We start from the raw sequence: 24,923 nt of genomic DNA, 5'->3' as shown, positions 1-24,923 counted from the left end.
AGTAAAGTAATCCATTCTACTCCAGGGCTACATTTACACAGTCAGTGCTTGGGATTGACAACCATATTTACTTACAGGTGAATCTTGAAAAGTCCCATTCATATAACAGCATACAGTAGCAGTTCGAATGCTGTCTGTATGAACGAACAACCGAAGTCACAACAGTATTCTAACAGCTTTAACCATTGTGACAGTGACTAAAAGATGGTGACGTCCATAACAACGGCATGTCTTTTCACAATTGCCACCACGTTATTAAATAAACGCGTGCAATCGAGTCACAAGTTCATCCATAGATCATAATTAACAGACAGTGGCAATAAATCCTTTTTAACCTTGTGCAGAGCACAGCTTTTGTGTCGCTCAGCTTGTGCCCATGAGCAGCCGGTGGAAAACAGTGGCTGAATCTTCGAATGACACGCAGCTCATTTTTCTGTATCTGTATCTGATGCCTGTATCTGTCTGTCTGAGCTTCAAAGGTCTGGCTACTATTCACTTTCATTGTATGGACCAAACGAGTTGAGATATTCTTCTAAAAATCTTTGTTTGTGTTGTGCAGAAGAAAGAAAGTTTCACACATCTGAGATGGCATGAGGGTGAATAAATGATGAGATAATTGTAATTTTTGGGTGAACGATCCCTTTAAGAAATGTTTTGAGAATTATTCAATCTTTAGAATAAAAGTAAAAGGAATTACCTTCTTTGTAAGAGGCACTTCAATTGGCACAGGAACAACTTCAGCCAAAAGACAGCCATAAAATGCCACCACGAATGCTGCTGGGTCATTATTTGGGTACACAAGTGCTACCTAACACACACACACACACATACACAGACACACAATGCATACAGAAGATATTAAGAAGTCTTCATTTTTCAGCAGTTTTTGATATATCTATATTAGTGTGCATATCTAATTTTTTATAGAGGTGCTATACTCTTATATATAAAAAAAATTATTTCTCTTACTCTGTCTCCAGGGTGGATAATTGGTTCTTGTTTGGTTCCTAGTTTGTGGAGAAGGTTATAGGCCAACTTCAAACTCTTGGACCAGAGCTTACCTAACATACACAAAATGTATAAACATGCACTGTCAACAAACCAAAAGGTTTTATTTTTCAAAGTAACTTTTATGAACATATGTCTTTGTGTACCATATGTAAGAGTGTATGGTTGTTTGGCATTGATGTGCGTGATGGTGAGACAGGGGGCTTTGGGTGCAATGGTTCCCCAACGCAGAAGGGCCGCCTCCAGGGAGGCCGGGCAGTTCTTGAGTCTGTCCAGGTCCTCTCCTTGTATAAGAGTTGACTCCTCCCTCTCTGGGCGTGGCAGAGAGGGATCAGGCTGCTGCACTGTACACGGAAAACATTCAGAAAAGGTTGGCAACGTTGCTGACATTATAAATAGATCTGTTTTCTAAATCACTGGGCATCATGCTCTAATATTATGTGAAGTTTACAGGAATAGTTCACCCAAATCATTTACTTACCTTCAAGTAGTGAGATAGTGAATTATTATCTTTCTTCCGTGAAACACAACCAAATATAATTCTCTTATCACATCACATTTTTATGTGTTTTGTGATCCATCGCCTTTGGTGTCACAACTGGCACAACTCGTCTTAAAAGAATAGTTTACCCAAAAAAGAGCTCATCATTTATTCACACTAATGGCATCTTCAACTTGTACATGTGTAACCGGTCCTAATCGACCCACTCCAAGAGGAATTCGATCAAGCGTCGCCGACATGGGAGGCGGGCACGCTAACAAGGAAGCTAAAGGCTACAGCTTCTAGTGTCAGTTGCTAGTGTGCCTTTTGAGGCCAGGGAAGTGAGGTTTACACACTGCACAGCACATAGCAACTGGCCACCGTTACACTCACCCCCCTAAACCTCACTCCCATCTGGGTCACGACACCACTGTAACCGGTCCTGCTCGACCCGCTCTGAGCGGGATTCAAACCTGGGTCTCCGGCATGGGAGCGGGTGCACTAATGAGGAGGCTAAAAGCTACAACCCCTAGTGTCAGTGGCTGGTGCACATCTTGAGGCTAGGGGAGTGAGGTTTACACATACCGCACAGCTTTCACATACCAGCTGGCTCCCATTACACTCACCACCCTAAATCTCACTCCCATCTGGGTCACAGTACCACTGTAACCAGTCCTGCTCAACCCGCTCCTAGCGGAATTAGATCCGGTGTCACTGGCATGGGAGGTGGGTGCTCTAATGAGGAGGCTAAACGAAAAAGCCTCTAGTGTGCCTCTTGAGGCCAGGGGAGTGAGGTTCATACTGCACAGCACATACCAGCCACTGTTACATGTGTACAGCACTCTGAGCATGCATCAAACACAAGGTGTAAACGAGCTTGAGAATGCACCAAGGAGATGCAGATTTACATATACTAAAAAAGGGGTTACATTTTTGTCTGTTTATCACCCAACACTGATTGCATTGTTTCAGAAGGCATGGATTAAACCATATGAGATGTTTAGATTACCTTTATATCATTTTGGAGCTTGAAAGTGTTGTACCCCATTCACTTTTGTATGGACAAACAGACATTGTATGTCCTTCCAAAAATATTAGTTTGTTTTCCGCAGAAGAAAGAAAATCATATAAGTTTGAGATGGCTTATGGGTGAGTAAATAATGAGAGAATAATTTTTGGGAGAACTATCCCTTTAAGGCTACAACTTGAATGACATTCTTCCTTTCTTTCTTCCTTTACTTTCACAAGCAAATATATCTTAATGGAGATAAGATGACTGTTTGTGCATTTTATGGACTTAGGTTAATGGTGACCAAAATGTCATGCTCCAAAAAAATTCAGTAAAGGCAGCAAAAGTTAATACATAAGACTCTAGTGGTTTAATCCATGTCCTTTGATAATATCCAATTTATTTTGGGTGAGAACAGACCAAAATGTAACTTCTTTATACTGTACATTTGGCCCATGCAGTCTCTCTGCACAATCATGATTTAACCCTCAAGCACTTTTCGGTTATTTTTGACCGAAATCAAATTTGTTTCTCAATAAAACTGGTTTCCATGGTGACTTTCCTTTCCATTTGATATCTGAACACACACCAATAAACTGGAGTTCATTCGGTCAGTCTAACTGGTAGAAATATAAATATACATATGAAATCATGATTGTCAAGAAGACAAATGATGTCAAGTTTTATAGTGAAAAATTAGCTGTATTTTGGTCTTCTCTCAAATTCGATTGATTCGCATTAGAAGACATGAATTACACTACTGGAGTCTTGTGGACTACTTTTATGCTTCCTTTATGTCCTTTTCAAGCTTTACATTTTTGTCACCATTCACTTGCATTGTATGGACAAACAGACATCATACCTCCATTGAAATATCTTCGTTTGTGTTCTGCAGAAGAAAGTCATTACTCTGAGAGTAATGAATTTCAAGGTCTTTGACCTGTCACTAACTGTGGAAGTGTAAGAACTATTTCTGTGAACTGGTGCAGGGTATTCAAACACCATTTGACATCAATATTTACATTAATTTACATTAGATTTGAAATAAAACATGCAGTCACAAAGAGAGAGAAAAACATTTCTACCTTCCAGCAGCTCTTCGAAGTCTTCCACAAAGAATTCTCTCAGGGGTTTTCGCTTGGGTCGCTTCAGTGTGTTCACTAACTGCTGGATTTTTGCAGAGACTCGGCTACTGACAGGCACACCTATATGAACACACATGTGATTGCAAGTTAATATAAATTCTCACAATGTTGATAATATTTTATCTAAAAGTAATTGATTAGCATGAACACTGAATAAAGAGTTTGTACACACTAAACACAGAGCTGCCAAACTTCTCTATGCAGAACTGTCAATACTGATAAAAAAGCCCAAATCCTAAAACAAACATAAAAACAGACACACACACACACACACACTCTCTCTCCTCACCGTCTCCTGTCTCCATCAGCTCAGCATTGCCATATTTGGGTGGAGGCTTGGTAATCATGGTAACCTGTGGGCGTTGCATAGAGATGGGGGTGGGGTCTGGCATGTAGCTGGTGATGTCAGGGGGGGCCGACAGACTGTCTGCATGGCACAAACAAACAGGTTAACAGAAATCAGTATATTACCATATTGCATAAAAAATGCTATTCCCCCCCCTGCAAAGATAATTCACAGTCAATTATTAGAAATGAGATGGAATCATTAAAAATAAAGCCACTCAGCTATAAAGTGCATACAGACATAGCTTTGATGTGTACATATCAAACAGTGCTATGAACCTCTAGACCTCTATTGACATAGATTTTAAATATGTTGATAAGAGACACATGCAAATATGTGAAAAAGAAATTAACTCTTTGTGTGAAGTGGTGTTAGTGGATGTATGTTAGCTGATGTTTGAAGTCCGTTGACAATATTTAGCCAAAAGCATTATGGTATACTGACCCTCAGAATCGAGAGATGACCAGGGCCGATCGTATTGGTAGTCACTGGAATGCCTGATGCCAACACCAATCTCAGCAGACACGCCCATTTCTCTTAAACCCCGCCTTTTCAGAGACAGATGAGACATCGGACCAACTGGGGGAGAAAGATAGAGGGGGAGTAGAAGGGTAATATAAACAATAGCAGTCATTGCAGTCATGTTAACAGTGTATTTTTAAGTAAACAACATGTGTTAGTGCATGCAGTGTTGATGGTGGCTGGAATGAGTTGATTACGAGGAGCTGATTGGCTGAAGTGAATTGAGTGGGAGGAGCTGATTGGATGGCGTAACTTTGAAACATTTTGAAAGTGGCCCAAATTGGATGTGAAAACAATCTAAATACATGTGTGTTTTTTCTGTTTCCATGCATGGAAACAACATATCTGTGACGAGACATCGATGAAAGAAAATCTGTTTTGATTGTTCACGGTACAAATGTGGCCTAAAAGACTGATTTATCACATGATATATGATTCCTGGCATTTGTGTGAACTGTATTTGCCACCATGTAAGTTTGTCTATTTACATACACTTACTGCCGTACGAGTGCATGTTCGTCTCTGCGAGTCGGACTGCTTTGGCAGAGCTGTTGCTGTGCGAAGATGATGACGATGATGTTGAAGGTGAGCAATGGAGAGCTCCCCTGATCCAGGAGTCCACACTGACACCCCCCGCCCTCCCCAGAGACCCCTCTGCGTCAGAGCCAGAGGACGAGTCTGCAGAGACAGGGTGAGAGAGCAGTCACAAACACGCATGCATACACACTCACTCTCTCACAAACACACTAACACACCTGGAGGAGTGCATGTGTCCATGGAGGTTTGACCGATGAGAGACCGTCGCTTGGATGGCAACAGCACGGGCATTTTTCTCTCATTGTGTCTCTCCAGAGCAGCCTGCACAGCTTCTGAGTGTACATCTAAAAAAGAGACATAAGAGATATAAGTTTAGAGAAATAACAGGGAAATACCTCAAATTTAACCTTAGAGGTTACCAAAGCGCTTTACACTGTGTCCCATTCACCCATTCACATTCACACTCATACACCAATGGTGGCAATCTGCTTGAGTCACAATCAGAAATCAACCACTGCTTTGAACAAGAGATTCCAGATTTGCTTGTCTATATCTGGGACAGAATTCTTAATATTCATTAATGTCAGGGCCTGGGTTGCTCAGCGAGTATTGACGCTGACTGCCATCCCTGGAGTCGCAAGATCAAATCCAGGGTGTGCTGAGTGACTCCAGCCTGATCTCCTAAGCAACCAAAATTGCCCAGTTGCTAGGGAGGGGCACATGGCGTAACCTCCTTGTGGTCGTGATTAGTGGTTCTCGCTCTCACTGGGGCATGTGGTAAGTTGTGCGTGGATTGTGGAGAGTAGCATTGAGAAGCATGTCACACACAGTGAGTCATGTGATAAGATGTGCAGATTGACTGTCTCAAAAGAGGAGCAACTGAGACTTGTCCTCCGCCACCCAGATTGAGGTGATTAACCGCACCACCACGAGGACCTAGTAAGTAGTGGGAATTAGGCATTCCAAAATTGGGAAGAAAAGGTGATACAAAAATTAAATAATAAAAAAAATTATTCATTAATATCTTGTCAAATGTGTGTTTTTGTTTTTTTGCATATCATTATTACCATTACTGACACTTTTTTTTTTTTATTAACTCTTTCCCTTTTTCTTTTTAAATTAATTGTGTGTATTTATCTTTTGGAAATGGATGGACCTTTTTCACATTTTCAGAAAATCCACTATTATGTTTCCATGACTTTTCAAAAGACTATTATGACAGTCAAAATAGAGAAAGATATCAAATTTACTGTCACCTCCTCACCAGCTGTATTTGAAACATACATGTTTTTTTTTGTTAATGCCAGGTTAGTTCGACACATATAATTATATTATGATTAAACATTAATTTAAAATTAAATATAAAAAAGATTGTATGCTAGATTAATGCTACTAAAATTAAGGTGGAAATGCATTATCACAATCTGTGAAAAGGATCTATATTGTATTTAAAAAATACAATACAATACAATCACACATTCAAGTACATTGAAATTCTTATAGAGAGAAAGAGAGGGAATGAGAGAGAGTTTATTTTTACAGTAATAGTACATCATGCTAAAAGCTTCTTAGCTTCTTAGTACGTTTATGTGTGTGTATTTATGGAATAAAGTTCAACGGTATTGGTGTTGCTCATCTGGAAATTTATTTTGAGAGATTATTTATTCAACAATGGTTTATCCATGCAGGAACACTATGTTACTATGTTCAGCACAGATTAAATCTAAACCCAACCAGCAATGCTGATGATAAATGACATCATACTGAAACATCTACACTTATTCATTAAATTAGATATAAAGAAAAACATCTTCCTGAAGACAACTTTGATTTTCAGAGTTTGCAAATCAATTTCTAACGCTTTCTAACTATATTTTATATTTAGTTGGGCGATTCTGGATCAATGGTGTAAACCATTATTATGACTCTTGGATTATGCTAACCGTATTGTGTGGCATATGTGTGTCTTTATCTCACCTGAACGGTAACGCTCATCCCTTGTGCCGGTGGACCGTCGCCGCTGGTAACGAGAGGATGAGGAAGATGATGAAGATGGTGTGACAGGGACACGGCGCTCTGCCCCTATGACAAACCAACAGGGACAAATGAAAGCTGAAAAAAGTGGTATGTGTGTACAGTAAGTGTGTGACCCGTTTTGTTAAGGCCTCTGCACACTTCCTACATAATCGAAGAATGTATGAGTGTGACGTAATTTAGAAGAAAATCTGGCCAGGAGTTTGTCTCAGTGGTTCCTAACAGCTCGTCAGGGCAACCTTTCAGGAAAACTTCTTACCGGCTACTAAACACCTTTTACTGCCATTGGTCTACGTCATCAGTAGGTGTGACCTGGAGCTCCACCTACATTGAGGCTGAGAGCTAATTCCCATTCAGTCTGTTAAGATCAGTCAACATGAACACACACTGGTGTGCAGAGTTATTTACAAGCTGGTGAAAACTTACCTACATCTGTACAATTGTTCATGCAGAGACCTTTAGCAAGAACATAAATTAGTCTGCAAAAGGAATAAAATCTACTCAAATTCTCTTAATTGCCTATTCACTGTTGTTTGATATGCTGCTTCACGCATTTGCTGTCTACACCCAAAAGCCATTCACCCAAAGTAAGATATGCCGATCACCTTTTGTCTGTATTCTACCTGTTAACACTCTTTTATACACCCATCTTTTCAGTATTATCAGTGTCATCATAAATTACAATAACAGAATATAATATGCGCATATTATGGCTGCGTATAGCGTTTTAGCGCATTGTGCCACGAATGCACAATGTAAACATTACAAATTATACATTATGTACTGCATGTTTTGTTGTTTTAAATCATTATCAAATAGAACAACTTCTTTAACCAATCTTGTGTGAATTCTACTCATACAATGAGGCTTGCAGTCATTGATAACACATTTTAATGTCATATTAGCTGATGACATGTAGTCTTGAGCATCCTCATATTTAAATGTACTTATAAACGCCTCTCCCAGCAGAGTGGCGTGTGCAGGGCTTGACATTAACGCTTGTCCGCATGTCCGGGACAAGTGGATTTTTGGAAGGGGCAAGTGAAATAGAATTTGACATCCCCGACCGGACAAGCAGACCAATTTAAACATCAACAACGAAAATATATCCAGCTATATTTGTGGTAGCCTAAGCCTATGTCACTTATTAGGACGTTTATATTCTTATTCTGCTGTTGAAAGTAATCCAGAGCACGCAATTTTATAATTCACTTTATTTTTTTATATAAAGGCTTTCCTTTATTTGACTATCATGCATAACATAAAATAAAGACCATATGACAATAGCCTCCTCCCCTACACTGTGCAGTTTACATTTCTGTTGCAGATAACTGAGTTGATTGCATAGGTACACTATTAGGTTGAGGATCGGTCATAATTTTATAAAAATTTACAACATAAACTTTGACATGTTACTTGAGCATGTAACTTAAATGTCCTTTCAAGTAACTTTTTTACTCTGACAAGTGAATGACCAATTTAATTGTCCGGAGGACAAGCACATGACAATGCTTAATGTCGAGCCTCACGGATTTCTGAATGTTCATAATCTGTATGTCGTTGCTCAGTTGTTTCAAACTTCTTTTCACCTCTGAACAAAAATCGTGGTGGGACCTTTAAGTATGATGTGAGAGATGTGAGTGTTACCTGGTGTGTGAGGTAGGTAAGCTTGTAAAAGTTTGGATCTCTTCTTCTCATAGCCCTTCTGTGTGATGTCACCTGAAACATACAAAGCCATGTTAATCGAACTAACATATAACTATACATATTATTATTCCGGGGAAACATCACAGTAATATTAATATACAGATTAAAGGTATAGGTCACCATAACATTAGAGCAACACAGATGAATAACATAACAAATCATGTTAATCTCTCTCTGTGTGTCTCAGAAATGAAGTTATAGAGGAAAAAACATTTGCATTTCATCAGGCTAGAATGACTACACTGTGTTTTTTAAGACACATACAAACACACGCTTACTGATGAAAGCAATGCATCTCAAATTAATATTTTAAACTGAATTATTAAGCATATGATTCAGGATTGTGTTTGTGTGGTTATCAAAGGGCCTTCTCTCATGTGACCCCAACTTTTTGAGCAACAGAGGGAGAGAAAGAAACTGAAAACAAATTTCAGTTGTTTGATTGCACATACACCGAGCAAGCTGGAGGGGAAAACCATAAAACCTCACTCAAAAAACTGGGTTACTGGGTCAATCTGCACTGAGCTTTACATAATATAAATACACATTCAAAGACTGGATAAAATATGCATGTGCACTGAAACCAAAGCAACACACACATATTCACAATCAAATCCCAGATAACAAACACACACATGCATGCTAACCTACACATACACACACTCTAACACAAGCTAACACACTCTCTGTGGCCACTTTGTTAGATATGGCTGCTTGTCAAAGCAAACAGCCAAACATCTGGCTGTAACTGCTTTTAGAAAGCACACAGATATCACCACAATGGTTTAGTTGCTTTTGGACTATCGGATCATTAGAACTGGCACATTATGACATGTGATCAGAGCAAATGAGCATAGAAGTATTATCAATGCAAGGATTCTTAGAAATGGAGGACCTCCTGGGATTAACATGCTTCAGTTCACAGAGAACGCTGTGTGAAATCAGCCAGATATGTGAAAGAACACCAGCTCAGAGGAGAGGATGGTAAAGCTCTCTTCATAACACTGCTTTGCAAAAAAGCATTTCTGAAATGCATGATAAATGACTGGAAGATAAGCATTCAATTGACAAGTGATCACCAATACTGGGAAAACAAGGATCAGAAAGCCATTACTTATGACAAATGTTCATGTCTGTTGCAATTATAAAGGTAAGAGGCCATAATTGGGCTGAAACTGCATGAATCCAGGCTTTCATAGCTCAGCAGACTTTTAAATAGAGCTCTCAATTATGTCTCATTCAAGTCTCAGATGTTTGTTCTAAAAAATGTAGGAGACAGAATTTACACTATTGTTTCTTTCCTTTATTGGACCTATTTTGCACAATGTGCAGTTTTTTCACATGCAAATAAAGTTAGGGCCCTACGATTTCCACGATGCAGAAAACACGGACAAGATCGCGGAAGCCACTCATAAAAATGGAACTACTATAAAACGTGGAACTTCATGGAATTTGACATATTTTGGACAAAATAAATGTATGAATGCATAATTAATCAAATATGTCCTGGTATGATTATTAAATTGAAGAAATTTTGACAGAAATATACATGTATCTACTGTAAAGTCAAATGTAATATTCAATGTATTAGTAATGATAACGATACAAAAATCAATAATAGTAATATTTAAGCAATGTATCATAAACAATAGTTCAGTTGTACTGAATATATGTTTTATTCAGTGTGGATATTTATACTTTGATACACTGTTGTGCAGAATTTTGTTTGACACAAAAAATTACTCCAATGTTTTGTTATGTATTGTGCTGTGAGGACCTGGAGTATGGAAAATGCTAATAAAAACAAAAAAGGAGCGATTTGTAAATTTTATTCACTCTGCACTACGTTGAAAGCACTACAACACATCTGTTGTTTTACCTTGTAAATGTAATTGTTTAATTTTTTCAATATACTCACATTTCAAATCAACACACTCCAAAAAAGTGCAGACAGTCAAGTGTTTACCACTGTGCAACATCACCATTTCTTCTAATAACACTTATTACGCCTTTGGGCACTGAAGACACAAGGTTTTAAGTTCAGCAAGCAGAATTTTCCCCCATTCATCCATTATGCAGGTCTTCAGCTGCGCAAATGTACAGGGTATTTGTTGTCATACTGTGTGCTTTATAATGCGCCACACATTCTCAATTGAAGATAGGTCAGGACTGCAGGCAAATCTAGCACCCACACTCTCTGCTTATGCAGCCATTCATTTGTAATCCAGGCAGTATGTGTTTAACATTGTACTGCTGGAAAATGCAGGGATGTACCAGGAAAAGACGGTGCCTTGATGTAAAAAACAAACAAAACAAAAATAATAATAATATTAATAATACTTTTACATATCTTTTTGCAGATATGCAAGTTACCTATGCCATGGGCACTGACACACCCCTATTCCATGACCGAAACTGGATTTTGGATGCTGATAACAGCTTGGATGGTCCTTTTCCTCTTTGGCCTGGAGAACAAGACGGTTGTTTTATCCAAAAACAATTTGAAATGTGAACTCATCGGACAACAAAACACGATTCCACTGTTCTATTTTCCATCTCAGGTGCCAAGAGAAGTTGTTGGTGCTTCTTGACAGTGTTGATTTATAGCTTCTGCTTTGCATAGTAAAGCCTTAACTTGCATCTGTGGATACAACGGTCAATGTTGTTGACTGACAAAGATTTACCAAAGTATTCCCAAGCCAATATCTTGATATCCATTACAGACACATGAAAGTTTTTAAGAAAATGACATTGGAGAGATTTGAGATGATGCGTATTCAGAAGTGGTTTTCCAGCAAGTCAACGGCAAACACATACTGCCCGGATTGCATGGCTGTGTAAACAGAGAGTGCAGGTGCTAGACTTGCCTACAGTCCTGAACTGTCCACAGTTGAGAATGTGTGGCACATTATGGAGTGCAAAATATGGCAAGGAAGGCCTCTTTGTAGCTGAAGACCTGCACAATGGGTGAAAATTTTGTTTTCTAAACTTGACAAACTTGTGTCTTCAGTGCCCAAAAGCTTAATAAGGGTTGTTGGAAGAAATGGTGGTTACACAGTGGTAAACACACAAATGTCCCTAATTTTTTGGAGTGCATTGCAATCATCTGTTTCGAAATGAGAGTATATTTAAAAAAAAACAAACAATTAAATTCAAAAGATAAAACATCAAACAAAGTATTGTTGTAGTGCTTTCAATATAGCAATTTACAAATGTACACTTTACAAATCACTCCTTATATTTTATTTCCATTCTGTCCAAACTTTTTAGGAATTGGGACAAATATTGACAATGTAAGAGTATATAGGCTGCAACAGTACACACAATTCATGGTTCGGTATGTACCTCGATTTTGGGGTCATGGTTCAGTACGGTTTCTTTAAATTGTTTATTTTGAAAACAGCGGCTGATGAGCAATAACTCTTATTGTGAAGGCTCATTTATACATGACTGCACTATGCATATTTCAACAAAATTACAATACAAAACTTAAGAGGCTCTTATATGGACATTGCATAAAAACATAATACAAGTTTTTATTTTTTAAGTACAATTATAATAATTTGACTTTAAAAAGACTTTAGCAGTGCAGATTTCTGTCCATTGCCTTTCAGCTCACCACATGTATTTACTCAATTTTCAATAATTTTTCAGGAAATCAGAATATCCACATTATCAGAGGAGAGGAAATTCTAGGACAATTGCTGCGTGTGCTTGTGGACACTACAGAATTCCTAAAATGCATTGTTGTAGGAACCTCATAACTGGGCTCAAGCGCATTAAGCAGATGCTTAAATCCTGTGTTCTCAACGACTGAGTATGGTCGCATATCTGCAGCAATAAATACTAAAATGGCATCCGTTTTTGCTGTCTGAGCTTGCAGTGAGAGGCTCCTTGAACGTCGTTGCAAGACTAATGCCGAGTTTACACTACACTGAAATCGTGGGCAAATTGGAGCTCGCTCCCGTGAGCAAAGATTGCAATGTATGAACTATCAAAGACGCGATTTGAGAGAATCGCCGATGCGTCGCCGATGTCAGCGAGATATCTAGAATGTTAAATATCCGGACCGGTCTGCGACTCCAAATCGTGCAGTGTGAAATGTGTTTTAACTGAATAAAACAGCAACTGAATGACCTACAGCCAATGAGAGAGAGCAAGAAGCGGGGCTCTGGAAGTTTCAGTGGGAGTAGTCCTGATGTACCTGCTACAGAACATTAACTAGCATGGCTAGTTGAGTCATTATGTTAGATATGCTTCCTACATACCCGACTTCGGACACACAGCCTTCGTCCTGTTCACTACATGTTGCCCAGTATCAATGTAGTTTACTGCAAAATTATAATGTTCCCAAACAACAGATTTTAGAGATGGTGGCCGATCTTCAATCTCTGGCTTATTTAAGTCTGACATATTTATATTTTTTTAGTTCCATCACAGTTGGGAAAAATAGCGAGCTTGCTAGTATAAAACGTATCCGTTAAGCAGTTTCTAGTGTACCGTGTTGCGCTCTGCTCTGTTAAGTTTTGGTTCCGTGCTGTCCCATGTTGCTACGCAATCTTTTTAGTCCTACTCGGTTTGTGTTGTTCGTTATATTTTGTTTTAATATTGGTTTCACGCATGCTAAGATATGTAATAATTTGTGTCACTGCGGGTACCATACCGAAGACCCTGTATCCATTCGATTCAGCACGGATACATGTACTGTTGCAGCCTTGTATATAGAGTTATGAAACACTTATGAATAACAAAGCTCAGATATTTTTACCTTGGAAAATTTTTTGAAATGGTTTTGAATTTATTTAGAAATGTTATGTTAGAAACTTTTAATTGCAAACTTTGGTATTTTGGCAAATCTGATCACAGTTTGAGACTTTGTTGAGACTGAATATAAGGCACGTGTGTGATTACTGGTAAATCAGAGAAGCACAAGGCTGAAGTAAAAGTTCTCCAATTAATCTGTTGCCAAAGGGACAAAATGAAATTTTTATTTTGCATGGGTTCTAACGTCATTTGAGTTTCATTTATCTAATTTAGCCATCATCTTGGCTGACCTTGTCCCTCTATGGTTACAGTTTACTACTGGATAATGTGAAGAGGCACAAAGTTCCCCTCAAGCATGACCCACTAACCTCACATCTGAGGATTTACATCTAGCCCTAAGCTCTCAGCATCTTTCTGAATCCAAGCTGAAAGGAATTTGGGTTGTTTTGGAAGCTAAAAGCGTGTTGCCCTGCACTAGACTGGAGGGCCTCAAAAAATGTCTGTTATAGTAATATCTTTATAAAAGCACAAATAAAATCACCACACACTCAAAAACACAAGAACAAACCAGACCTACACAAGCCCCACAATGGCCTTCGACCTCCTTTTCTGTGAGAACACTACAGCAATTCAATACCACAGTTTTCTACAGAGAGAGTTGGGACTTGCTCCCTCTGTACAAATGATCATGATACGAATGGCACGATAACATCAGCTGGATGGCCATCTGAATTTCTCTAAACCATCTTCATGACTCTGTGATTCAGTGCAGATCACATCATTCAGATATGTGACCCAACACCCATTTGACCTGAAATGCCTATGTATATTAATCATTGCATCTTTTCACCTGCCAAGGGAACCTCTAGAATTCAGACTGAGATTTATCACAGTAATAACAAAAGAACCACAGGGAATAATTACACTATAGACAAAACTAAAAGTACACTGTGTACGTCCTATTGATATTGTTTCTGGGTTTGTGTTTAAAAAAATTATTAATTTGAGTATACTGGGAACAATTATTTGACAATCACCTGTATGAGCTCTGATAAGGATCAGAAATGCAATATGAAATTATGCATGAAGACATTTGACTAGACCATTTATAATCATATCATTAACTTGAAATCTAGAAAACGATTATGATTATTATTAAAATTATGAAAGACCCCCAAATCCAAAATCCAATCCCACTCGTCCATTTTAGGAACAAAATGTAATTGCAAGATCTTTATGTTGGAGTGAAAATCACCCCTCTGGACATGAGTATTGGGATGATCCTGGTTTCCCCTTTTACAGATTTAAGACTAGCAGGTGAGAGCTTAACCCCCAAACTAATGCCAACACAATCATAAACAACATGATAAGACTGTATCTAGGTCAAGTCTTAAACACACACACACACACACACACACACACACACACACACACACACACACACACACTCTGATGCTCTGAGATAGCCTGAAGCTCTAAATGAATGCAAAAGCTTTGAAATTTTGGGAGAATCGAATGCTTGAGACTATAAATAAATATACTAGATAACATAACAAGAACAGCAATTATGGAATGATATTCCGGACATTATTCAAAAGGAATTGCAAATTGTATTTTCAATTGCGTTTTCAATTTGTGGACGCATAAAATGTGACATAATCCAAACGCAATTGCAAATCGCGCATTACGGTTTGCATTTTCGTTTAAGCGAACGCACAGTGACTGCCAGATTTCAAATGGAAAAGCAAAGTCCGTTTGCAACTGTGTTTCCCATATCTTACCAGTTTTGGCCCTGTCATATTTAAATAGCAATTTCAATTACCACATCTGCTTTTTCACTTTCTCAGCGTCGTGTATGTAGCCAGCCAAAACTCAAATGGAATACTATTTTTTATTTTTTTTTTTTTTTATTGCAATATTAACAAACAGACGATACATACAAGAAATACAAACAATCTTTCAAAACAAAAGAGAAATTATGGTTCAGAATACATTAAGAGAGGAAATGTGAAAGAAATTTAAATATATTCAACAATAGTCTAAAAAGAAAAGAGAGTAAGAGAAGAAAGAAAAAAAAAAAGAAGAAGAGGGCACAAAACTCAACTCAACTCAACTCAACTTTATTTATAGAGCACTTTCAAAACCACAAGTGGAACCAAAGTGCTGTACAGAAGGTATAAAAGTAAAAACAAAGACATAAAAACAATGCAAACATATTACATAAAAACTTACAAAGCATTGTCAAAAGCTAAAGTGAACAAGTAAGTTTTAAGCGCACTCTGAAAAGCACCCAATGAAGGACAAGTTTTTACAGACAGAGGAAGGTCATTCCAGAGCCTAGGAGCTGCAACAGAGAATGCCCGATCACCTTTACATCTTAAACATGATCGCGGAACCATGAGAAGCAGTTGATCGTTAGAGCGCAGAGATCTACTTGATTGACAACGGCTGATTAAATCACTAACATACTCAGGTGCTAGGCCATGCAGAGACTTAAAAACATACAACAAAGCTTTGTATTGGATTCTGTATCGTATGGGTAACCAATGTAATTTAATTAAAACCGGAGTAATGTGCTCTCTCTTCTTAGTGCCCGTTAAAAGTCTGGCAGCTGAATTCTGAACGAGCTGCAAGCGGAAGAGAGAAGCCTGACTCACACCCAGATACAATACATTACAATAATCCAAATGGGATGACACAAAGGCATGAACAACCTTCTCCATATCGTCAAAAGAAAGGATAGATTTCAATTTAGAAACTGATCTAAGATGGAAAAAACTATTCTTAACGACAGCATTGATTTGCCGGTCAAATTTAAGATCAGAGTCAAAAATGACACCAAGGTTCCTCACGCTAGACAATTTTTTCCCAGGAAACAACCCCAGGCAGTCATCATCCACACAGCCCTTATTTCCAAATAAAATCATCTCGGTCTTATCCTCATTTAATTGGAGAAAGTTATTCGCAAGCCAACACTTAACTTCGGCCAAACATGCACGAAGAGACTGAATGGCACATCTATGGCCATGTTTCAGTGGTAAGTAAATTTGAGAATCATCCGCATACAGGTGATACTGAATCCCAAATTTCTCAAAAATCGAGCCTAGAGGGAGCATATAAAGGGAAAATAAAATTGGTCCCAGTATAGAGCCCTGTGGAACCCCACACACAAGAGGGGCAACAGAAGAAAAATAATCCCCTAAACTGACTGAAAAAGTCCTATCCTTCAAATAGGAAGAGAACCATTTCAGGGCTAAGCCCTGAATACCAACCTGATTCCTAAGACGACCAATGAGAATGTTATGATCAACTGTATCAAATGCAGCTGTAAGATCTAACAAAAGCAGAACAACACGGTTTCCAGAATCAACACCTCGTAGGATATCATTAGAGACCCTCAAAAGAGCAGATTCTGTACTATGACCAGCTCTAAAACCTGACTGGAATCTATCGGCGATGTTATTCCTCATTAAAAAGTCATTAAGCTGTGCATGCACAATTTTTTCCAGTATCTTCGAAATAAAAGGCAATTTTGAAATCGGATCGAAAACTACTCATGTCAAAAGGGTCTAAGCCGTTTCTTTTTAGAAGGGGCTGAATAACCGCATGCTTAAAACTAACCGAACAACACCAGATGACAAACTAGTATTCATAATAGACAGAATACTTGGGCCAATGGAATCAAGTACCTTCTTAAACAGGGAAGAAGGGAGCACATCACCAGGGGACCTGGTGGGCTTCATATGAGCAGTTATATCATTAAGCTGCTGCAAAGAAACAGGCATAAAACAGGTTAATTGATTCAGTAGGGTCAACACGAGTAAAACAAACATTGAGAACAGATGAAATCTGAGATCTAATTCCATCAACTTTACCAATAAAAAAGTTTAAGAACTCTTCACACATCTTAGCAGAAGGAGTGAATGGAGGAGTAGTAGTCGGATGAAGAACAGCATTTATAGTCGAGAAAAGTACTCTAGAATTATTACAGTTTCTGGAGATGATATCAGAAAAATAATTTGATCTAGCCAATTTAACAGCTCTTTGAAATTCGTTCAAATGGTTCTTCAAAATCTCATAAGAGACTTGTAATTTATCTTTGAGCCATTTGCGTTCAGCCCTCCTACACTCCTGCCTAAGAGCGCGGGTAGTACTGTTCAACCAGGGCTGTGATTTGACTTTTTTTCCCTGACTTTAACAGGAGCCACAACATCTAAAATCTCTAAACAAGAAGAATTAAACTGATCGACCAACTCTTCCAAACCCATACAGGGAGAGTGTGACTCGGTCAAGGAAAAAAAAGAAGAGACATTAAAAGCAGCTGAAAAACTACTAGCTGTGCATGGATTGAGTATGCGGGATGGAACCGAGGCAGAAGCAATATTACTCGGCGCCACAAGGAAAGTTAGAACTTAAAATTACAGTCTTATGGTCCGAAAAAACAGTATCGACAATCTTCACGCTATCAACAGAGAATCCCTTAGATAATACAAGGTCAAGCGTATGACCACGTTCATGAGTTGGACCTAAAACACATTGCAAAAAAACAAATGACTCTATTAAATTTAAAAATTCTTTGACCAGGGGCTTTGAAGGGCAGCACACATGTATATTAAAATCCCCAAAAATTAGAATATTGTCAAAAGAAGAGACAATACCAGATAAAAGTTCAGAGAACTCTTGTATAAAATCCCCATGAAAATTTGGGGGTCTATAAATCAAAACACATAACACAGATTTAAAAAGAATTCAGCGTAATTAGCTGAGATTCAAAAGTGCAAAAGGATGCAGAAGGTAAAAGTCTACACCTAAACTTGTCTTTAAAAACAACTGCAAGACCCCGCCCGGCCAACAGACCTAGGGGTACTAAAAAAACTGCAACCAGGAGGAGAAAGTTCAGAGAGAGAAGTCATCTCACCAGCCTTAAGCCAAGTCTCAGTGACAAATAAAAAATCAATTTCATGAGAAAGAAAAAGATCGTTCAAAATAAAGGTCTTATTTGCCAGAGATCTCGCGTTAATCAACGCCATTGTCACTGGAGTAGGAGTGGTATCAGAAGAGGATTGCAGAGAGGAATCACAAAACGCCACCGGACTCCTGTCATGTAATAGAGAGCGAAGATTCCGACGATCAACTCCTCGATCTGCAGACCGTCGCCTTACGCACACCATCTGCGAAAACTGAGGCATCAACGCCGAAGACGGGAAGACAGGCACAATGTATGAACATCTCAGGTTCACGACCACGGCCTCCGCCATCGAAGAAGCAAGTCCGATGACTGGACACTTCCCGATCTTCTTCGATCTCACAAGGACTCCAGAACGCTTCCCACGCCTCCTTCGCCGTTTCCTCCACATACACAGACATCCCGGCAGGTAACACATGTTCCTCAATGCGACTGGCACATAATGCGAGTGCAAATGCCAATCATCTCTGGGATCGCAAAATAAACAATCAGACACAGCCGATCGAATATTAAATAGCGTCATGCAATCATATACCAGAGGGGAGCAAACAGAGCGCGTGATAAAACAAACAAAAAACATTACAAATAAAAGAAACAAGGACAGACTTAAGAGAGAATATTAAACATGGCACTAATTCTGGATGTTTTCATTGCTTTCTTGTTAACAGAAGTTGAAATTGTATTTAAATACATCTTCAATTCTTCTTTGAAAAAGCTAAAGTGGGGTTTACTTTTTATATATTTACATTTATGGATAAGAAACGTTCCAATATATAAAAGAAGGTTTATTCAAAAACAAGCATTAATTAGATTCTTGTTTTTAACATAAAATCCAAAAAGAATGTGTCTATATGATAAAGGACAATCAGAGCATCAATATTGTTCCAGAAAGACCGAGTAAAAAGACATTCCCAAAACAAATGATCAACAGTTTCAGAGGAGGCTTCACAAAAGAGCAGGAAGTATCAATATCATTTCTAAATTTCTTTAAAAAGTATTTAACTGGATAAAATCTATGAATAATTTTATAGGATATTTCTTTAACTTTATTAGTTAGAAAGAATTTCTGAGGATGTGACCAAACATATGACCATTTAATATCATCAAAAGGTTATTCCAATAAGAAATGGAGGAAGGAATTGAAGTAACAGGGTCCAAAAATAATGACCTAATTTTATAATTGGATTTATGTATTGAAAAACAAATAGAACCAACCACAGTAGATTCAGGGCTAGGGGAGAAACAGAAGTCACTGTAGCACTATTATTGTTTCTAAACAGCATACAGATTTCCAAAGAGATGGCCTTGAAAACTATATTGAATTCTTTACTAGATACTGGGAATTGGTATCCTGAAACAAAATCGAATAATTAAATAAATTACCTTCACTATCAAATAGCTGGTTTACTAATATCACCCCATTATTGAACCAGTTTTCAAGAAATAAAGATTTCCTCTTATGAAGAATATTACAGTTGTTACAAATTAAAAAATTGTGTGGCGAGAAATTATGCTTGTAAATAAGTTTCCAAGCCATAAGCATCTGCTGATGATAATTGGAAAGTTTGACAGGAAGTTTACTAATTGAATAATTGCACATTAAAAGAAAATGTATACCTCCTAATTGAGAAAAAATATATCTTGGGATTATACTCCAAATAGAAGATTGATTGTGAAGGAAGCGTTTAAGCCAATTAATTTTTAAGGTTGTTAAGAGAATCAAAATCAATGAAATTTAAGCCACCTTTATTATAAGAATTCAAAATAACTGATTTTCTAATACTCAAATGGAATACTAATTCCCTTAGTATTTCCATTTCCGATGCCTTACACAGAAACCTGTCAATCAGGGTCAAGGGTGGGATTATGCTATGGGGCGTGTTTGTCTTGGGAAGTGACATCACTCACAGTCGACGGTCAAGAGGTGATGCCCTGAACAGAGGCCGGTTTATCAAATCAAATCACTTTATTGTCACACTACCATGTACACAAGTGCAACAGTAGGTGAAATTCTTGTGTGCAGTTCCGAGCAACATAGCAGTCATGACAGTGACGAGACATATACCAATTACAATAAACAACATACTTACACAACACAATTTACATATCAAATTAACATATAATTACACAACACAATAATAATATACAATGTACAGTAAACAATACACACAATATACAATACAATAAGTAGGAGTATATGAAATATATATATATATATATATATCTATGAAGTAGTATATTGAGAAGAATATGTTGACAGTCCAGTGTGAGATTATAGATGAATAAAGTGCAGTGCTAATTATTGATCCTGATAGACTGTGAGTGATGTCACTTCCCAAGACAAACACGCCCCATAGCATAATCCCACCCTTGACCCTGATTGACAGGTTTCTGTGTAAGGCATCGGAAATGGAAATACTAAGGGAATTAGTATTCCATTTGAGTTTTGGCTGGCTACATACTAGTGTTGTCACGATACTAGAATTTCTTACTTCGATACGATACCTTGAAAAATATCGATATTCGATACCATTTTCGATACCACGGAGAAAAAAAACTGCCACTATATTAAGGGGGTAGAACTAAGTCTAGAACATGACAATGAGGTATATTTTACATGAACAAAATGTCCAGAGGTAGTGCACTTGTTCAAAAGCCTCTCAGATTGCCATACATTCAAAAACCAATAAAGTGCAAGTAAATAAAAAGTGCAATCTTTTGTATTTCCAAGTCAAATCAAATCCAATCTCAATGTCAACAAAAGATACTTAAACGTCAAGGGGTGGGGGTGTTGGGGTTGACTAGCTTTCATAAGGTCTCTCGCTCTCTCCCTCTCAGCCGTCACGCGCTATGTATGTTGTGTGCTGCGCTATCTATGTTATGCTGCGCAGTATGTTCTGTCTCACATGTGCTTATAGATTCCGGGAGATTTGAACTAATTTGCGGGCATCAGGGAGAAGCTATCAATATGCGGGAGACTCCGGAACTTCCGGGAGACTTGGGATGTCTGGCTTCATATCAAAAATATTTCCAGATAGCACTCCTGCTGTGTTCTTTATCAACCAAAACTGGTCGTGGGCGCGCATGCACTCGCCATCTTTACATTCACTTCACTTTTGCTATTTAACCAGAGCCGAATGAGACAAGTCGTGTGTGTGTGTGTGTGTGTGGTGTTTGTCAACGCGCCTTTGGAGAGAAGTGAAAGTGACAGCTCGGCTAGTATCGATACTTCGGGAAATTAGTATTGGTACCGTTCAGATATTTTAGTATCGATATTTGTCGAAATATCGATATTTTTGACAACACTACTACATACGCGACGCTGAGAAAGTGAAAAAGCAGACATGGTAATTGAAATTGCTATTTAAATATGACAGGGCCAAAACTCGTAAGATATGGGAAACACAGTTGCAAACGGACTTTGCTTTTCCATTTGAAATCTGGCAGTCACTGCGCGTTCGCTTAAACGAAAATGCAAACCGTAATGCGCGATTTGCAATTGCGTTTGGATTATGTCACATTTTATGCGTCCACAAATTGAAAACGCAATTGCAAATACAATTTGCAATTCCTTTTGAATAATGTCCGGAATATCATTCCATACAGCAATAATGATGTGTAATGATTAATGAACTCGTATAGTGCTCAATCACTAGTACAAAAGAAAAATACGTAAATGACTCTGATCTATTTGAGGCAGTACTGCAAGTTATGTGTGTACATGAGAGAGAAAAAGAAGAGGAGAGAATAAAAATAGCATTACGAAGGGCATTTGGACAGCTGCAGTTGCGGAAAGAGTAACTTCCCATGACAACCCAGTAATACACACACACACTCACATTAAGTATTAAAGTTTTTTGTCTTGTTTGTCACTTAAACGTTCATAGATTATTCACAATAAAAGCGCACACAACTCATATACACACACAAAACACAAGTTTTCAAAATTTTTACATTTTACAATAAGGTTCCATTTGCAAACATTAGTTAACAACAGTAGTTAACATGAACTAACAAATAAACAATACTTTTACAACATTTATTAATCTTCGTTAATCATTCAATTCAATTTCTACTAATACATATTTCAAATCAAAAGTTGTACTTATTAACATTAGTTAATGCATTACGAACTAACATTAACAATGAACAATTATATTTTCAATAACTAACATTAACTAAAGACATCTTTACACATTTGTCTTTAAGACTTTTTCATTGAAATATTGGCCTGGATATCACATGGCAACACAAAAACAGCCAACTGCCAAACCAGAGTCAGACTTTTTCCTCTTAAAGATAACTGATGATAACCATTTTAAGCTGTTTCTCAGCTCAAACAGACCTGATTTAGACTGACCTTGTTCACTGCCACCTCAGCATTCCCAGTGTCTCTGCATACTTGTCATGTCCTAACCCTTTCTTACCATTTCTTAGAAGAGAGTGCAATGATTGAAACAGGCTGCTAACTCATGAAATACCTGGATGACCTTCTACATCTGCCAAAATGTTCAGCACACAACAAAGCACACCGCACTAAATATTAGGGGTGTGCGAGACTAGTCGACAAATGGTACTAATGCTGCTAGTCGACATTGGAATTACTAGTCGTTCAACATTTTATATGTTTACGTTTGACTTTATATGTTTACAAAGGATGCACATAAATGACTGAGATGATAATGTTAGCTACATTTTAAATATAAATAGGGGACCTGTGTAGCTCAGGGAGTATTGATGCTGACTACCTCAAGACTACTCTCAAGACAAGCAAAGTAGCTTTGGAAATCACTTCGGTGGTGGTGCGGGAAGCAGATTTCCAAAACGTTGGCTTGCAAGTTGCTATGTATGTTTTCACATTTGAGTCTGCTTTAAATCTGTGTGTGCTTGTAAGTTATTTTCCCAAGGAGCGGGAAAATTTTACTAGTGCAGGATAATCGCCTCAGGTTAGTCAGGTCCGTCATCAAAAAAGTATGCTCTGAGTAAGTAGTCTAGAAAACAACAATTTTATGCTAGGTGTGCCATTTTTACCCTGCTGATCAAAAAGGCTATTTTCCCACAATGTGCTGAGTGCTTAACTGGTTAAACTATCTTTTATTCTGTGTGCACAATAAATATGTTTAGAACAATACATTAGGATTATAGTACATTTCATTTTTTACATCGTAATTGGTATTGTTTAATGCTCTTTACCGAACAGCTGTCATATTAAATCATAATGGACGTTGTGAAATACATGATGTAACAGGTAAAGGATGGGCAATGAGGAGGCGGGAACCGGCTGAATAGATTCAACTTAAAACAAACATAAACAGACACATATGCAACGTGACCGCATACATCTCTCTCTCTCAAACCGGCATCTCCAGCTGCCCCTTATCTCACTCTCCATCTGATCAGCTAATTCAGTGCCGGCCATACTCCATCACGGCCGGCCACGCCCTCCTCCTCGTCACACATGTTTTTCCGCACATTTTGCTCTCTCTTAGATTTGGCTTACCTGTTATTTATTTTATGACTGTTTTAAAAGGAATATTCAAAGTTAAATACAAGTGGAGCTCAATCCACAGCATTTGTGGTATAATGTTGATTACCACAAAAAATGTGTCTGTCCTTTTCTTTAAAAAAAAAAAATCAAATATCTGTCACAGTGAAGCACTTACAATAGAAGGGAATGGGGACCATTTTCTGAGGGTTTAAAGCTGAAATGTGAAGCTTATAATTTTATAAAAGCACTTCCATTTATTCTTCAGCAAGGACAACTGTTTGCATGTCGAGATGCTTTATCTGTTTCTGTTATGTATATTTTCTATTCATTGCTCGCAGAGTGTCTCGCTGGAACATTTATGGACTCCCATATGTAAACAGTGATAATTGTGCAGGTACCTTATGTCGATACCGTACTGACACCTGTACACATAAGGAATAAAAGTGATTGACATTCTGAAACACACAGATCACCTGTCCATTGCTGTTTCAACAAGATCCTTTTTCCTGGAAATATCAGTACTTCACTGATGCAATTCAAAACTTTGCAACAGTTTACATGGTTATATTCTACACGAGTGAATTAGCGTAAGTTTCTTTGATCAGTGAAAACCCTAATCCTCCAGGATGACTGTTCTGCCCCCCTAAGCCTTTGTCCTCAGAGCCAATCAGAACACAGCATGAGAGGCTGTAAACCAATGAAGCACTTGCCTGTAGGCAAGAAGGCCAATCAAATGGCAGCATGCGTGGAAACTAGGCCAGAAGCAAAAGCAACAGAATAGTGACAACAAACACCCACACACACACACAAATGGGATATTGTAATATATGACAAGCTTATTATTAATCCAAATGTCACACTCCCTAATTTTTTAAACAGTTCTAGTACAGAGCTAACACGGCTCTCATGCTCTTGG

The 24,923-nt window shown here is 38.1% G+C and overlaps 1 protein-coding gene across 2 annotated transcripts in view; it reads right to left on the bottom strand.

Moving 5' to 3' along the window:
* dip2cb (disco-interacting protein 2 homolog Cb) overlaps positions 1 to 24,923 on the bottom strand; it is a 52,530-nt gene that overhangs the window by 25,286 nt on the left and 2,321 nt on the right. The window contains exons 2-11 of one of the 2 annotated variants that reach the window (XM_052128826.1): positions 8,730 to 8,801; positions 7,026 to 7,130; positions 5,267 to 5,392; positions 5,004 to 5,189; positions 4,434 to 4,568; positions 3,933 to 4,070; positions 3,584 to 3,703; positions 1,155 to 1,352; positions 970 to 1,061; positions 698 to 808 (exon numbers count right to left, since the gene is read on the bottom strand). In XM_052128826.1, coding sequence (XP_051984786.1) covers positions 698 to 808; positions 970 to 1,061; positions 1,155 to 1,352; positions 3,584 to 3,703; positions 3,933 to 4,070; positions 4,434 to 4,568; positions 5,004 to 5,189; positions 5,267 to 5,392; positions 7,026 to 7,130; positions 8,730 to 8,801 — 1,283 coding nt within the window. The remainder of the gene's footprint in view (positions 1 to 697; positions 809 to 969; positions 1,062 to 1,154; positions 1,353 to 3,583; positions 3,704 to 3,932; positions 4,071 to 4,433; positions 4,569 to 5,003; positions 5,190 to 5,266; positions 5,393 to 7,025; positions 7,131 to 8,729; positions 8,802 to 24,923) is intronic. The other variant, XM_052128827.1, reaches the window with a different exon arrangement.

This window comes from Xyrauchen texanus, chromosome 6 (genome assembly GCF_025860055.1).
Source record: "Xyrauchen texanus isolate HMW12.3.18 chromosome 6, RBS_HiC_50CHRs, whole genome shotgun sequence".
In the NCBI taxonomy this organism is placed as follows: domain Eukaryota; kingdom Metazoa; phylum Chordata; class Actinopteri; order Cypriniformes; family Catostomidae; genus Xyrauchen; species Xyrauchen texanus.
Note: the sequence above shows the minus strand (reverse complement) of the source record. Positions and strands in the feature narration are given on the sequence as shown.